This window comes from Anabrus simplex, chromosome 10 (genome assembly GCF_040414725.1).
Source record: "Anabrus simplex isolate iqAnaSimp1 chromosome 10, ASM4041472v1, whole genome shotgun sequence".
NCBI lineage: Eukaryota > Metazoa > Arthropoda > Insecta > Orthoptera > Tettigoniidae > Anabrus > Anabrus simplex.
The window spans coordinates 117036348-117052316 of NC_090274.1; the positions used below are offsets into that span (position 1 = coordinate 117036348).

Sequence of the window (15969 nt, forward strand, 5' to 3'; positions counted from 1 at the left end):
GTTTCAGAACTCACTGATGTGGACTAGTAACCTCACCTGACAATGTTTTCAACCTCACAAATCTTCCAACTCTTTCCCATGATACACTTCCAGCACCCGTGTTAATGGCCATTCGATCCAGTTCTTCCCATCAGCTGCAACCAGCACCACATCCCCTTCTCCAGTGTTTATAGACCTCTTATTCTGTTCTGGATCAACTGACTTAGGTACTCTTCTCAAAATCTTGTTGCAACTGCAGTAGAAATCAAAATCTCCTTGAGAAGTTCACAGAATCCAGTTGAACTAAATCTAGTATTCCCATGCTGAATACTTGGAAGGTGAATGTCGGTTGAGATCTTCAGGCTTCTCAGGCAAGTAGGTAAGAGGACGGGAATTAACGACGGCTTCGCACTCGCACAGTAGTATCGTCATCTCTATGCAACACAGTGAAGCTCTCCCGAGGACATACCTCAAATTTCTCTTTACTATCTGAATCAGACTTTGCCACCAACCACCCCATCAGCCTGCTGTGGGAGGGTTAATCCTCTACTGTATTTGCTGCATTGTGGACTCTCTTTCTGTGTGGTTTTAGTCAACAGTTCAAAACAAATTATTGTACCAGTGAAATTTGTTCCATTGCTCTTCTAGACACTTTTGGTCTTTCTTATGGAGTGATGAACCGTCGAAAACTCAGTAAAAATCCATTCGTTATGAAATTGCTGACCCGTTCCAAGTGCACTGCTCTATACACAGCAAATGTAAAGAGCGTAATTCGTCCCTTCCTTTTTACTTTATCACGAGTCCAGCAAGGTCTACACCTGTCACCTCAAATACCACGGCATCTTTTATTCTGTTTTCAGATAGAGTTCCAAAATCGGCATCCACCTTCTTAGCTTTGTGCCGTTTTTCATCTCACACATCTTGACAGCATGGTCTGGCCTATCCTTCGTCCTTGTATAACCAAAAATCTTTCACGCAAGTGCAACAGTAACATGGGAGTGCCAACGTGTAATATTCCAACACCCACTGGCCTCTCTCTAAACCTGAACAGAACAGAGGGAATAAGTTCAATTAAGTTTGGACCTTTGTCATACAGTCATTCAGTGACAACTCCCTCTTCCTTTTACTGGATACGTCGAATATGGGCCTAATTCACATCGTTGCACTGTCCTTAAATACACCCCGATGAGGTAGAATGTATCCTTTACCTCTAGTCCCTTTGTAATGTCTCTTTCAACAATACCATCTTTAGCCCAATCTTGCAGTGCAGCATCATACTCATCAAATTAATTCTCATGAATAATTTTCTCACTCATGGAATGCAGTCTTTTTTCTGCAACATTGCTGTGTCATATATTACTTGCAATCCCTATTGTTTCTCAACTCTTGTGTTAAGAGGGCTATGATGTTGGTGAATTTACTCTTAAGGAATTGAGAAGGATGGTAGATATACTCCATTGTCATAAAGCCACAGGAATAAATTAAATTAGACCTGAAATGGTTTAGTATAGTGAGAAGGAAGGGTGGAAATGGCTTCATAAAATAAGATTATCATGGATTGTTAGTAAGGTACCTTCAGATTGGCTGAAAGCTATATTTCCACCTACCTATTTGCAAGCAAAGAGGAAGGATTGCAACAATTATCAAGGTATCTTAATCATCGGTATATCAGGCAAGGTGTTCACTGGCACCTTGGAAGCGAGGTGAGGTCAGTGGTTAAGAGGAAGTAGGATGAAAACCAGTGTGGTTTCAGCCCATAAAGGGGCTGTCAGGATAGGATTTTCTGTATTCGCCAGAATTTTGAAAAATATTTGTTGTTCGTAGTTTACATAGATCATCTGCTAAAACATATAAAGCAGCAGGAAGGGATTAAGTAAGGTGAAAATTTAGTAAGCAATCTGGCGTATGCTGACAACTTTATCTTAACAGCAGTTTTGGCCTAAAGCTTGCAGTCTACTGTCTTGGAACTTGAAAAGAGGTACAATGAGTATAGTATGAAAATTAGCCCTTCTAAGACTAAATTGATTTCAGTAGGTAAGACATCCAAAATAAATGAATGACAGATTGGGGATACGAAGTTGGAATAGGTAGATAATTTCAAATATTTAGGATGTGTGCACTCCCAGGTTCGTAATATAGTAAGTGAACTTGAATCAAACTAATGCAGTCTGCTCACAGTTGCAATCAACATTATTCTGGAAGAATGAAGTCAACTCCTGGACGAATCTATCTTTACATAGGTGTTTTTTCAGACCAACTTTGCTATACGGGAGTGAAACCTTGGTGGGTGCAGGATAATTTATTCACAACTTAGAAGTAACATACCTGAAATTAGCAAGAATGATTGCTGATAATAACAGGTGGGAACAATGGCAGGAGGGTACTTGTTATGAAGAGATAAAGGCTAAGTTAGGATTGAACTCAAGGGATAGAGCTGTAGTCATGGAGCGAATCGAGGTGGGGTCATGTGAGGTGAATGGAGCAGGATAGTTTACCTAGGAGAAGAATGATGGAGTCGGTCATGGAGGGCAAGAGGAGTACAGGGAGACCAAGGCGATGATGATTAGACTCAGTTTCTAATGGTTTAAAGATAAGAGATATAGAACTAGTTAGAAATAGGGGATTGTTGTGGTGATTAGTACATTCACAGAGGCTTGCAGACTGAACATCAAAAGGAATAACAGTCAATAATGACTCTGTATGTATTGTACCCATCCCGGGCATATCGGGCCATCAATTAAATAATTTGGCTTCACAAATAAATGTATAAATGGAGTTCATGGATGAGAACCTTCGGAAATAACTTCCCAGGCTCAAAGTCTCATCCTCCTACTTTCATTGCGTCAACGGCTTAACCTCAGGAGCATTCGGTTAATGGAATGTTCGTAAAAGAAAAATGGGCACTACATTAAATATAACGAAAGTAGGATTCTCTATAATGTAAGAGGAATACATTAATATTATTAAATGAGGAGAGTTTATTACAAGATTTATTGTATTGAATTAGGAGGATACTCTCATTTTTCACCTTTGTAAAGTGAGGAGAGTCTTGTTCCCAATATTTACTAAGATTTTTATTAAACTGATAAAACCGCATGATAAAATACACAAGGTAATGCCATTTATTACACATAAAAAGATAAAATAATAACGAAGAAATCATTTGTATGCAGTATGCCTCAAAGTCTTTGTTAGTTCATACATTGTTTTGGCTATCGATTGGCATACTTTGAATAATCTTATTAGCGCTCACTAATACTGTATACACTTTATACTAACGTAAGTGTTACTTATCTCTGAGCAGTGATACTCGATGGTATCTATTATTTGAATGGATTGGTTAAAAGTTCAAGATGACCTTATCTCATTAAGTCATTCTATTAGTTGGCTGTCATGGTTATGGAATTTAGGCAGATCAGTCAGTATCCTTTATCACCCATGAGATCATATCGTCGCATATCGAACACATGGTCTATTTCACCAAATCAGTTCCTGATTATACTCAACACATACACGTATTCTGGGTTTACCTGACCCTGTTACATTCGAAGCGGATGAACACAACGAGGGTTTCCTACCCACCACCATAAACACTTAAAAACAGCAGAAATACATAAATACATTACACAGAGAAATATTAAACACATTTGCAAACAATACATCTTGTAAATATGGCCCGGTCAAGCCATATGGTGTCAGGTTAAATCCATCGTTCTGACGCTGGTCGAACCCACATTCTCCAGCTTCCAAGGTGCAAAAATCTGAAACTCCTCTCGCGAGGTAATTCAATAAATGAAAATGGGGAGGAATACGTCCTTCACAGGATCATACAATTATCAACGCTAGTCATAATATTTTATTGGCATGGGATTGTCAATGCCGCAGCGAGTGAAAGGAAACTTGGTGAATGTTCTGAAGATTCTTAGGAACGACTAGGTCCGTACATGGACCGGTCAAATCCCTTACATCATAAATATGTCTCTCTTGTTGTGGTCAATGCTCTGCCTTGCGGCCACAAAGATACTTTCTATTTTCTTTCTTTCTTTCTTCTCATTTTTGCTCGTTTCCAAGTACACATTTATTTAAGGGCTGCCAATTCTTATTTCTTATTATTCCGGCCATATACAGCCTAATTCAATACGTCGCGATAACCATCATTATTCTAATTCTTTGTCATTCTGTCATCTCAAACATTTCACAAGTCTCATCTTCCGCATTGTCATGCTACTGCATCTCAAATCCACCTTATTCAATTACGTAGAAGACACTTTTTCCACAAGTAATTGAACTAATTCCATCTCACTCGCGTATCTATATAATTCACAAGTTGCACCTCGGGTTTGAACATCTTCAGTGATCATATTTTTAATTACTATTATGGGATTTATATAATACATGCATTACCATGTGACGCGAATACATAATCTGTATGTTTAGTCATCAGTCCGAAGGCTGGTTGGATCCTCAGCACCTCTGCCATCATCTGTCATAGATGGCCTAGGCATCACTGAAGAAGCATACTAGGGAAATGAGGAGTGAGGTATTTTTCTTTTGCTTTCCTCAACGAGCCAGAAATTGCTATTACATATCAGTCTGCCAAGCCCACTGAAATGCCTGAACCAACTGACCCTATCAGCTACATTTTCACACCATTCATAGCAGGGACTCGCTGCATAAGGAATGGCATTACTAGCATCACTCATATCTCGGTCACTTTCATTTTGTCGAAGCCAAGGATAAAGCTGAGACAGATCAATTAAAGTAACAAAATTGCTCCAGCCCATACCAGAAGACACAGTGCACTGTAAACACTAGGTCCTGCCAGCAAAGGCAAATACATAATGTATATTCAGATTATTATGAAGATCCATAGCGGTTAGTAACATTAAGAAGAAATTATAAATTTAGCTGAAGTGCCATTCTCGCTTAAAACATATGCTTCACACACACTAAATTGAATGGCATCTTATGTACTAATTCATGCAAATAAGACCGCTGAAATATTAGTGATTATCCTTAAATCACAGAAGAAAATCCTAATTAAATTAATAAAATAATCTTTCCCAGTCACACGCGTATAGTGTTCCCTACATTTAATATTATTAATTACATAAAATAAACAAGTCTTTTATTTACAAATATGTCGATATGTACGTGCAATTCTCATGCTTTAGTATATTTAAGAAAATGTACTTATCGATACTGCATGTGGTTTTAGACCTTCTTGACGACAGCTTCACTCTTAAATAGTCCTTGGTTCCTTTCCCTTTTGGTACCGTCCATGTCTTGAATTGTGGTCTTTCACTGTTGGAATCTCTAGATGTTCCCTGAAGAGATGAACCCTGGCACTAGGCGCGACTCTCGTTGATTCCAATCCTGGGTTCGACGATCACTCATGAACATACAGGCAAAAATGGGAAATTGGTTTATGAACACTCTTTAGGTATTTTCAAAGAACCTACTGGTGATTAGATCCACTTATTAATTCTAATGGTATAATCCGAATCGCCGTAAGTTTGTATAAATCACTATTCATTTTCCCTTTTATTACACTGCCTGACTAATTGTTACCACGAGTGACCAGGTAGTATGCAACGTTTTCCTAACACGAACACCGTTCTTTTAATTTACTGAGCGTCACTAACTATTTAAATGCCTTAAAATCGGCCACTATTAATTACTGAACGTAATCGACTGTCTCACTAATTCTAAGCAACCTGATGCGTTTGCCCGTTTTTTGATAATTGCATCATAAGCCGTCATTGAAGTCACAAATATTTAAAGGTATAAATGTTGAAATAACACCTCTTTTAATCTTTACTGTACTTTATCTCGTGCCACTCGGCTTGTTTCGTGATATTTACACCGCACTTATATAAGTAATAATAATAATAACTTAAATGTTTCCACCTTTTCAATATAATATATTCACAAGATTACAAAATTATACGGTACTAGTTTCGACCCATCTAGGGGTCATCATCAGCCGTATTGGACACAGCACTTCACACACTGTAATCCATTTTTGCATAGTTCATCACTGACACGTATGTACTACAACTGCACAAATTACAATGGGTTCCTGCATCTAGGTCCAGGTTCCATTTATAGTATTTTGGCCGAGTAGTCGGAGAGGTGGTAAACCAAGCACCTAGTCGAAATTCGGCTCTGCTAAACGTAATCTTTCAGCGACGTGAGAGTAATCAAATTATAGCTCTTGACCCCTGTTTCATACTGATCTCATTTTATGTCTATCCGATCAGCGGGTCGTTCACAATCTCGAAAGCGTCCTTTTATAAATTCACGCGTATTGGTTTCTCTCGTAACAACACCCACTTTTTTCCTCACATTGCCAAATCTTAGCACTCGGCTTCAGTCTGCGCACTGCTATATGACGTGCGTCATTACCGATCCACTATTAAAGTATTCCGTTTATGTGCATCAACAAGTTGCATAAAATACGCCCTTTCGAATGAGTTCTGACGTATAAATTTCCATAGGTTATATCAAAAAAGTATTCTTCTTCTGCTTATTAGTTAGATATGGTGAATTGGCACCAATGAATGCGGTGTTGAATTAGTAAGGAATTTTATTTCTAGGGTTAACACACCTTAATTTACCCCACTCTCTGACAGAATACACTTTTACGCGTAGCATCATCTCTTCTTCTTTCTCGCTCCGAGTGAGAGCGCGATTTCAAGGTTCCACGCTAATACGCTATCCTTTTGTCGATACAGCAGAGAGGGCTGCTCCCTTCGAGCTTGCGTATCGCAACTCGTGTCCCGGTTTGGGGCGTGAATTGCTAACTACGACACTATATGTCTCAGAATGTTGCGGAAAACGGTGTATATGGTTGACAAAACCTCCTAACATGCCTATGGCATGGGGATGAACGGTTACAGTATGTATCTATCCTATTAGCGCAGTGTACGTGTTTGCCACTATTTGCAGCATGGTCTGAAGTTACCCGGAAGATTCCTCTGTTCTTTATGCAGTACAAAATACTAAATGCATTCTTATATACAATCATCAGTTTATTGCCTTATTACATGATATACTAAAATGCTATCTGATTTGAGTGTTGGTTCACTTTTAGTTCACCTCCTTGATGGTGATTTTTGATCAGTCAGACCAATTAAGGAAGAGTCTTGCTATTAGAATAAGAATGAAACAAAATTTACAAGGAATGGTCTTTCCCATCTCAATTTAGCCATTCAGAATCTTGATAATAATAATAATAACAATAATAATTTGTGGCACACCAACAACCGCGGGAGATGGCAAACAAACAACAGGTGGCACAACACCGCAGCCCGATTCCACGATTGCTAGCGCAACCACCAAAGAGATAAGAGGCTCTTCCCAGCGTGATCACGCCAGCTAATTAGAGAAGGGCCTCAATAGAACACAAACACAGGAAATGGGAAGCGATGGGAATACGGGCGAAGCCAATAGGTTAACAACCATAACAGAGGGTGGAAGGAATATGAGGTAGAGCAATTCATAATAATGACACACTCAGTCACACTTAAAAAGACCAAAATATAATTTGATTTAAAAGAATAATAAGGGTGGGTGGTGCAATTTAAAATATAAGAAAATAAAAACAAAACATTATCCTTTAAGAAAAGAGAAAACTGATGACAAGGCTCGTATACAGAAAAACCACCAATCGTAGTCACCATACCAATAGTTACAACTAATTTTTTTTGAAGAAATTTAACAATATTTCCCAGACACAATTAACTTCAGTAGATTGAAAAGCTTCATTACAATTAGCTAGTTTGTGACAATTTACTTGTTTATTATAAGTTACTTGTTCGAGCTCGAACCCATCTTTCCTTAAGGGAAGTCATAAATAACTTAGGTGCACCAGTTGTGGGAACGCGCGTTCCAATAAATTTTCCCAAAATGATAACTTATTACATTTTTGAAATTCCTCAGTGAACATGGAAGCGTTTCAAATTAAAACCATCAACCGCATCCCCTAACAGACTAACAATGTCCTCAAGAAACATTAAGGAAAGCAAAGAATTAAAATTAGTAAAGAGCCAACATCAAAAGAAAAAGAAAGAATTACGGAAGGAAATCAATAATAATAATAATAATAAGGTAGCACAATAATGTAGAAACAATTAAAACTCCATCTTTTGACCAGTTCATCACATCACCAACACAGATACACCATGCAACAACGAACGTCTGCACTTCACAGGTATTGTAAAACACACACACCGCTACAATGCCAGCTTATCACACCGTTATCAGAAAAACAAATGAATGCATACCAACAACAATGGAATAGAAATGGAGTGAAGCTCCAGATCAATAATATTAATCGAAATTCAGGGAAAAGGTGATTTCTCAAATAATAATAATAATAATAATAATAATAATAATAATAATAATAATAATAATAATAATAATAATAATAATAACAATAATAATAAAAATTAATTTTGAAAGGGAATATTAAATTAAATTCACTTCGATCCAAAGCACTCTTCAGTATTCATTAGGGTTTAAAATAATATTAAATATTCAGTCGCCTTTATGAGGCTAATGATACAAGATACTACACACACCTTCACTTGTCACAGCATAAAGAGCAGATCATTTTAAACCACACTGTTCCGGTGACACATAAGTATGTGCATGAATAAAAATTATTCACTTGTTTAAGTATAACATAATTGGTAGGGCATATTTAGATTAGCGGAATTCAATAATGGGAGATGCGACCGAGAATCACAAATAAGATCAAGATAACTCAACCTAACGGTCACAAGATCGATATTACAATAATAGTATGAACATTAGCAATTTCCGTATACTTCAGAAGGAAGAAAATATAATGAATCTACCTAAAATCTCAAATTAACAAATATAAATTTGCGACAGTGTCCGGCAGCTAATATTTTTACCAAGTAGTTTCAAAAACATTGCATTTATTACGGCCTGGAACCCATCCTTATCACATCACGAAGATGTGGCACAATATAATATTAACCCAAGCAGATTTGGGAGAAGAAACCCACAAGACTGCTTACGAAACAAGCACATTGCTCACGACTAGATTTTATGAGTTCTTCACTGAAAGCAGTTATTATTATTATTATTATTATTAGTGCCACATATAAAAATCAGCATATCAAAGGGGTTTCACATGGGAATCTTCTCAGAACATAATTTCGTGAATACACATTGCTCTCCTGCAAGTAATATGTCGAGGTTGTGATTCACAAGAAGTCTCCCAAATAAATTATTATTAATTCAAAACATCGTTGAAGGTAGCCATGTTGGCATCTTACACACTGCAGAATAATTCCCTGAAGATGACATGGAAGGTCTGTTGGGGTAAATATGATGCCAGACGATCACATACCGGATTGTTGAAGACATTTTTTAAGTACTCACTTATACAGTTTGGTTCAAAATATTCCCAAGAAACATATTATAATCAGCTGCAGGCACTCGTAGTCATGAATAAGGTTGCATTCCACACTTACTTAAAAGTTAAAATTACACCACCACATATAAATGTCAACACAGGCCTACGCCTTCCTTCACAATCACCTTACGGTGGTTTCACAACATTCTTGCCTGCCATAGCGACTGGCAGCAAGCCAAGCGACATGACGCCTGCACTAGCCAAGCGCTGGAACAGAAGTGCTCGTTTGGAATAATGGCCGCTAGGGCGCGCCATGCAGAACAGTTGACTATCGAGCAGTGGAGCTACCCAATAACAAACTCATAGACAACCACGTTCAAATAAAAGTCCAATGGCGAAGCAATTGTCCACAGTTATATTACAATTTGCACCAATAAGAATCCCAACTGTACAATAATTAGTTATCGCAGAGTTCCCTATTTTTGGGCAAAATTAAACAATAGTTTCCATTCCCCTTCTTCTTATGAATTCCACATGATCAAATTTCTGGTGTAGTGGTGATTTCACATAGTCCTTAAATTATACCACTACAAATTGTGGCCTGTTGCAGATTTTCTGAACTGACACCTATAGAAAAACATGAATGTCTAAGCACCCCCTGCGGGTGGGGGACGCACATGTAGAATACAGCCGCGGTATCCCGTGCCTGTCGTAAGAGGCGACTACAAGGGGCGACCAAGGGATGATTAGATTAGAACCATGGAACTACTCTTGATTCGTACCATCATGCGGGGAACACCATGGGTTGCATGTACTTGCGAGTAGTATCACTAAATTGGTACGAAATAGGTTTGTGATTAGTTGCAGTAAGAAGCCTGGCCTGGTGGATTCCAGTACCCGTGCGTTGTACCCATGTGGGCAACACCGCGGGTCTGGGTGTAGCCTGTGAGTTGCACCACTATATGAGCAGCACTATGGGTCTGCGTTGCCAGTGATTAGTACCCACTATGTGAGGAACACCACGGGAATACAGGCGCCCGTGTTTAGTACACCTAGGTGGGGAACCTTCTCGGTTTGCGTTGGCTGTGAGTTGCGCCATTGTGTGAGACACACCATAGGTCTGCGTTACTTGTACGAATTGCAATACTTGTGAGTAGTACCATCTTTTGTGGAACACCGTGAGTCTTCGCTACTCCTGATTAGTACCCCAACATGACATATACCATGGTTCTATTTTACTCACGACATGTACCATTCTGTGGGGCCTTAGACGTCGATTTTGCACCCCTTTAGACACCAAGCATCATTGTGCTTTATAAGTGGTTCCTGGTCGGTAATAATGTTATTTTCGATCTTTTTGAGTCTGATCCACTGTTTTCTTGTTTGTTTGTTTGTTTGTTTGTTTTTGTTGGGTTCCTGTCCATCCATTCATTCTTCATGACATATTTTATTTTTATTTTGGTCAGTGGATGCCTTTGAAATTTTTGTTATTTCGTTTCGTACCATTAGGGGCCGATGACCTTCGATGTTAGGCCCCTTAAAACAAAAAGCATCATCATCATCATCATCATGAATGTCTAAGCAGTGTGGCAAAGAACAATGAATGTGTCATATCTTCCATACTGTGCATCTCAACCACGATGATAAGAAAAGGATGTGTTAAATGTAGACTCATTACACTGCACCAATCCACATGTCAGTGCTTGTGCACTACAAAGGAATTATACCTTTATAGGACTCTATTGGATCCTCATATTCAATACAAGATATGAATTGCTTTAGTGCAGTGTTAATGTTTTCTTCCATTGTCAGCATGCCCTGAAGTTATCAGTGAAGTTACCCAGAAGTTTGTGTTGATTAGGAGGATGAAATTAAGCCTTGTAGGTGTATAATTCAGTACTGCCAGTACGGATATGAAGCTGATATTATGTAACACTGCAAAAGATGCAAATACTGCACATATTTAATTGATTTAGAGGTATGTTTTACACACTATTAAGTTAAAAGATGATTTATGATGGTTCAACCTTCCAATTCTATTAAAATAAGAAATGTAATTTTTACATTCCTATTATAATTGTACCGGTTTTGACCATTATTCTTGGTCATCATCAGCCGATCACAAATAAGTATAAAAGACAGGTAAATAAAATGTGAAGTGTAAATTATTCCATCAGTTGCTGTTTGTGAAGCACTAAAACACTTTAGAGAGCACTGTGTGTTGAAATTTCAGCCAATTGAAAATCAGTATAAAAGGCCATGCACAGATGAACAAAATGTGAAGTTTAAAAAATTCCATCAGATGCTGTCTAAGAAGCACCATAACAGTCTAGGGAGCACAGTGTGTTGGAAATTCAATGGTATGAAGAAGTCTAGGATCAAATGTGTATTTTTAGTTGTAGTTCATTAAGCAAAGTGCCGATCCACACATATGTCTTGCTACTCTTCAAAAACTTGCTCCGTACTACATTTACATATTTGATCTGCGACTTTTTCATGATTTTGGAACTATCAACACGCAGTGCTTATTTCTAAAATTATATAGTGCCTCACGTACTACTCTCCTCTGTAAAAACTGGACTGCCATCAATAGATGTTGCCCAGTGACAAAGATTTTGGAGATGTGGTGGTGTAAAAATTTCCTGAGGTACTGGTAACAATCGGGATGCTGGGGATATCGATGCATGGTTGGGTTGGCCTGAAGCCTGATAAGGTCTTGGATCACCTCTTGGAAATAGCCACCCAGAACATGAATCATTATGTTTCTCGTGAAGACCTTCAATGATTTATTGCTGATGGAAGACTTTCCTACTGTTCCTCTTTGTTTGCTTTGCTATGATTTCAACCGTTTTATTTTCCTGGTAGCCTGCACCAATTGCTGCTTTAATTTCTTAGGGATGGGACATAAGCTGTAGTTTTGGTCACAGGTTTGGTGATTTAAAGAATAAAATTTTAAAAGAATGTCACCAGATCACTACAGTTTTAAATTGCATCATAAATAGGAGCAGCGAATGGTTAGTAAAAGATAATTTAAAACTATTTAATAGTCCCTACTTTATATGCTTAACTTTTAACAGGTTGTCTGGTTGGTTTTCTTGGTTATGTTTTATTGGCAGTGAGCACTCTTATTTTCTTCGTTTGCAAATACGAGGGAAAATAAAATGCTTAGAACCATGTCATGTTTGGCAGAAATAGCCACTGGTCATTTGATACATGTACTTAACTTCGAAGTGTGCTGCGCATAAATGACTGTATTGGGTGGGATACAATTTGTCTCTTTTCATCCTCACAACCCATTGTTGAGTTAATTCCTTGGTCTTTAGAAAGTAAATCAGAAACATGATCAAATGAATAATAACTCTGTCTCACAGTACTTCCTCTGTTTAAACATTAAAATGGTTTGATATCAAACAGGATTTGCAAAAGGAATGTCAGTTATAATTCAGTAAACTTAGTTAAAACAAAATGTATCCTTGGATTAACTACACTGATTAGTGCAGCCATATGCTGAACATAGGGCTGGCATTCTCGAGACAACAATCTGACCTTTTGCTTCTCAATACGTATGAAGTCCTGTCACAATGCACAATATATCTATATTGAGCAAGTGGCCATGTGGTTAGGGTCATACAGCTGTTAGCGTGTATTCAGGAAGTAGTGGTTCGAACCTACTGTTGGCAGCCCTAGGGATGGTTTTCTGTGGTTTCCTGTTTTCATGCCAGGCAAATGCTGGGTCTGTACCTTAATTAAGGCCTCAGTCACTTCCTTTCCACTCCTAGCCCTTTCCTATCCCATCGTCACCAAAAGACCTATCTGTGTCAGTGCAGTGTAAAGCAAATTGCAATATCCCTGTCAGCTGACCATACGTACTCGTGCCTTCACTGTAGGTTATGGTTCATGTTGTTTTGGGCTTATGGCTTCCACATGAGGTGGCCTGCCCTAATCCATCTCTGGTGAGATACTGTGTGCTCAATGCCTGTTGTCTTCTGGATTTGCCCAGGACAAGTTTGTCACTTGTATTTTGGGTCTCAGTCTCATCCTTGTCTCTTACGATATAAAAGTGACTGAGACGTGAGCAGTATGGGTAACACCACTCCTAATATGGCCTTATCCTATAGGATAGCTGGTCTGTGTGTACAGTTCAGTGAACATGAGAGATTCGTATGTAACAGCACTGTCTGGCTGGAAGAGGAAAGCAATGGAAAACTACCTTACTCTTCATTTCCTTAGTTTGCCTCCTCAGTGACACCTAGCTATCTATGGCAGCTGATTGTAGAGCTGTTAAGGGTCCTCCCTGCCTTCAGGCTGAACACTTTATATACAAGAGGAAATATGGAAGATACATGTTTCTGCTAAGTTCTATTTGCTGGTACAGGATGTGAAAGATAACAGTGATAAATTTTGAAGTTGTTAATCTTTCAGAACTGGGTTGTTTATAATGAGCAGATTATTTTCAAGTTTTATATTATATAATTTTTCTACTCTTCAAAAATAATTCTGAGCATTCAAACAGGTCATTCCTCCACTCCTGAAGGTCTCTTAGTTGTCATGCTTTTACGGATACCGGTACTCGAGATGGAGATTTTCTGACAAAAGAAAATGAAGATTGGAAACTGAAACTGTCTTATTTACTAGGAAATGATGAATTGTTAAGCCCACTTCTATATAAATATATATCCAGATGTGTCTGCAAAATTTGCCTAATATATTAACTTTTCCACAGGACAACTACAAAATTATATCAGAAGAGATGCATTTGAAAGAAGAACCAAAATCAGAGTTGGCAGTGCCAAGAGAAACACAGGTGAACACATTTGAAGTAATCTAATATCTTGAAGACATTTTTCTGATAATGGATATTGCAACTAACTGCTGAATAGACTTCATTAAGCAACTCCTCATTTTAAAGCAGGCATTTTGAAGATCCTTGGAAATATGTATAGTGAGATTTCCAACATTTTGAGATGATTTTCATATTTTTGTCATGTAGTTCGAAAGTTCATGCTAGGTAATATATAGCAACTGTTATTGTTCAAAGTCCCTCCACTGCATGGCATCTGGTGGCTGGTTTCTTCACTGTTACTGCTACCTTATCCTAACCAGATTTAGGCTACGAGCATGGCTATCTTCCTTTTGTCATGTGCCAAAGAGCTCCAACCCATTTCTTCAAAATGTTGATCAGAGATGTCCTGTCTTCTTCTTCTTCTTCTTCTAAGTCCTCTTTTGCCTAATGGTTTTCCTCAAAATGTTATTTGTAACAGACTGTCCTTTATCGGAGTCCGCACAATGTGATACACGTGTTTCAATCTCTTGAGTTAAATTGTCTTAATAAGCTGAGGTCGACAGCTCGTTGTGTGATGTACCCCACTGTCGGCTGCCCTGAAGGTGGTTTTCATGGTTTCCCATTTTCATATCTTTAATATGCTGGGGCTGTACCTTAATTAAGGCCACGGCTGCTTCCTTTTTACTTCTAGCCCTTTCCTATCCTGTTGTCGGTTTAAGACCTTTCTCTGTTGGTGCAATATGAAAATAACCCACAGGAATTATACAATTTGACATTATATATCCACATCTTGAAAGTTTGGATTCTCTTTTCTGTGGGTAGGGTGGATAGGCCACAGCACTTTGTTATTCTCTTTTTGAGCTTTGTTCTGAGATTGTTTCAGGATAGGAGTTACCACATGCTAATGAAGATAGACTAGTTTCTCTGTTCAGCATTTGATTTCAGCACAATGGTCCTATGTTACTCCCCAGATATACCATTTTTTTTACCCTGTCTGCCTCTATGTTGTACATCAGAGCAATTTCTGGCAGTTTAGGTTTCTGTTTTACATTGCTTTTGTGGTGTTGAGTACAAAGTCACAATCTTTGGGTACACCTTTTGCAAATTGTGGAGATCACTCGTTTAAGTGCAGGACAGGGAGTGCGCTGTAGTGGAAGCTGACAAGGACTAAGTTCGAGCATACATAGGAGAGTATAAGTGAGGATATTGTACAATGCATGCCTTATGAAACATACAATCTTATTGTAAATTATAGTATTCCTGTTAAGAAGCCTTTCACAAATCCTTCCAATATTTACACACAACTGCACATTACATATAACTGAGTATGTTAATCACTTGATAGAAGACTATGGATCATTCACTGTCCCTATATCTAATCATACTAAATCTCTTAGGGAATGCCCCTGCCACTGTTTCATCATATTCTGTATCCGTGCCCTTTTCACTTCCGCAGGCAGTGTCTGTGGTTTTATTACCACTTTCTCTTGCGGTTTCAGTATTGCTTCCATCACTGTCACTATTTCTGTCCATTTCACTTCCAACGTGTGTGTTTACAATGGTCCAATAAACCTTCAGTTGAAATTACTGATCTTCAAATTTATTTACATGCTCACAAATTTTACTTCCAGTCCTCGTTTTTACTAGAAGCAATTTGTTTGCCATAAATTATAGAAATGCTTCCATTGTGAAGATCACATTTGTTCAGAAATGCCATTCTTGACACTTGCCCATATCAGCTTAATGGGATTCTGTTCTGGGTGATATGGAGAAACATGTAATACAGTATAACCATGTTGGCTTAAATACATTCTAC

At 38.2% G+C, this 15969-nt stretch overlaps 1 protein-coding gene across 2 annotated transcripts in view; it reads left to right on the forward strand.

Moving 5' to 3' along the window:
• LOC137502393 (gastrula zinc finger protein XlCGF7.1-like) overlaps window positions 1–15969 on the forward strand; it is a 65861-nt gene that overhangs the window by 17338 nt on the left and 32554 nt on the right. For both annotated transcript variants that reach the window (XM_068229454.1, XM_068229453.1), the window contains exon 3: window positions 14094–14174. In XM_068229454.1, coding sequence (XP_068085555.1) covers window positions 14094–14174 — 81 coding nt within the window. The remainder of the gene's footprint in view (window positions 1–14093; window positions 14175–15969) is intronic.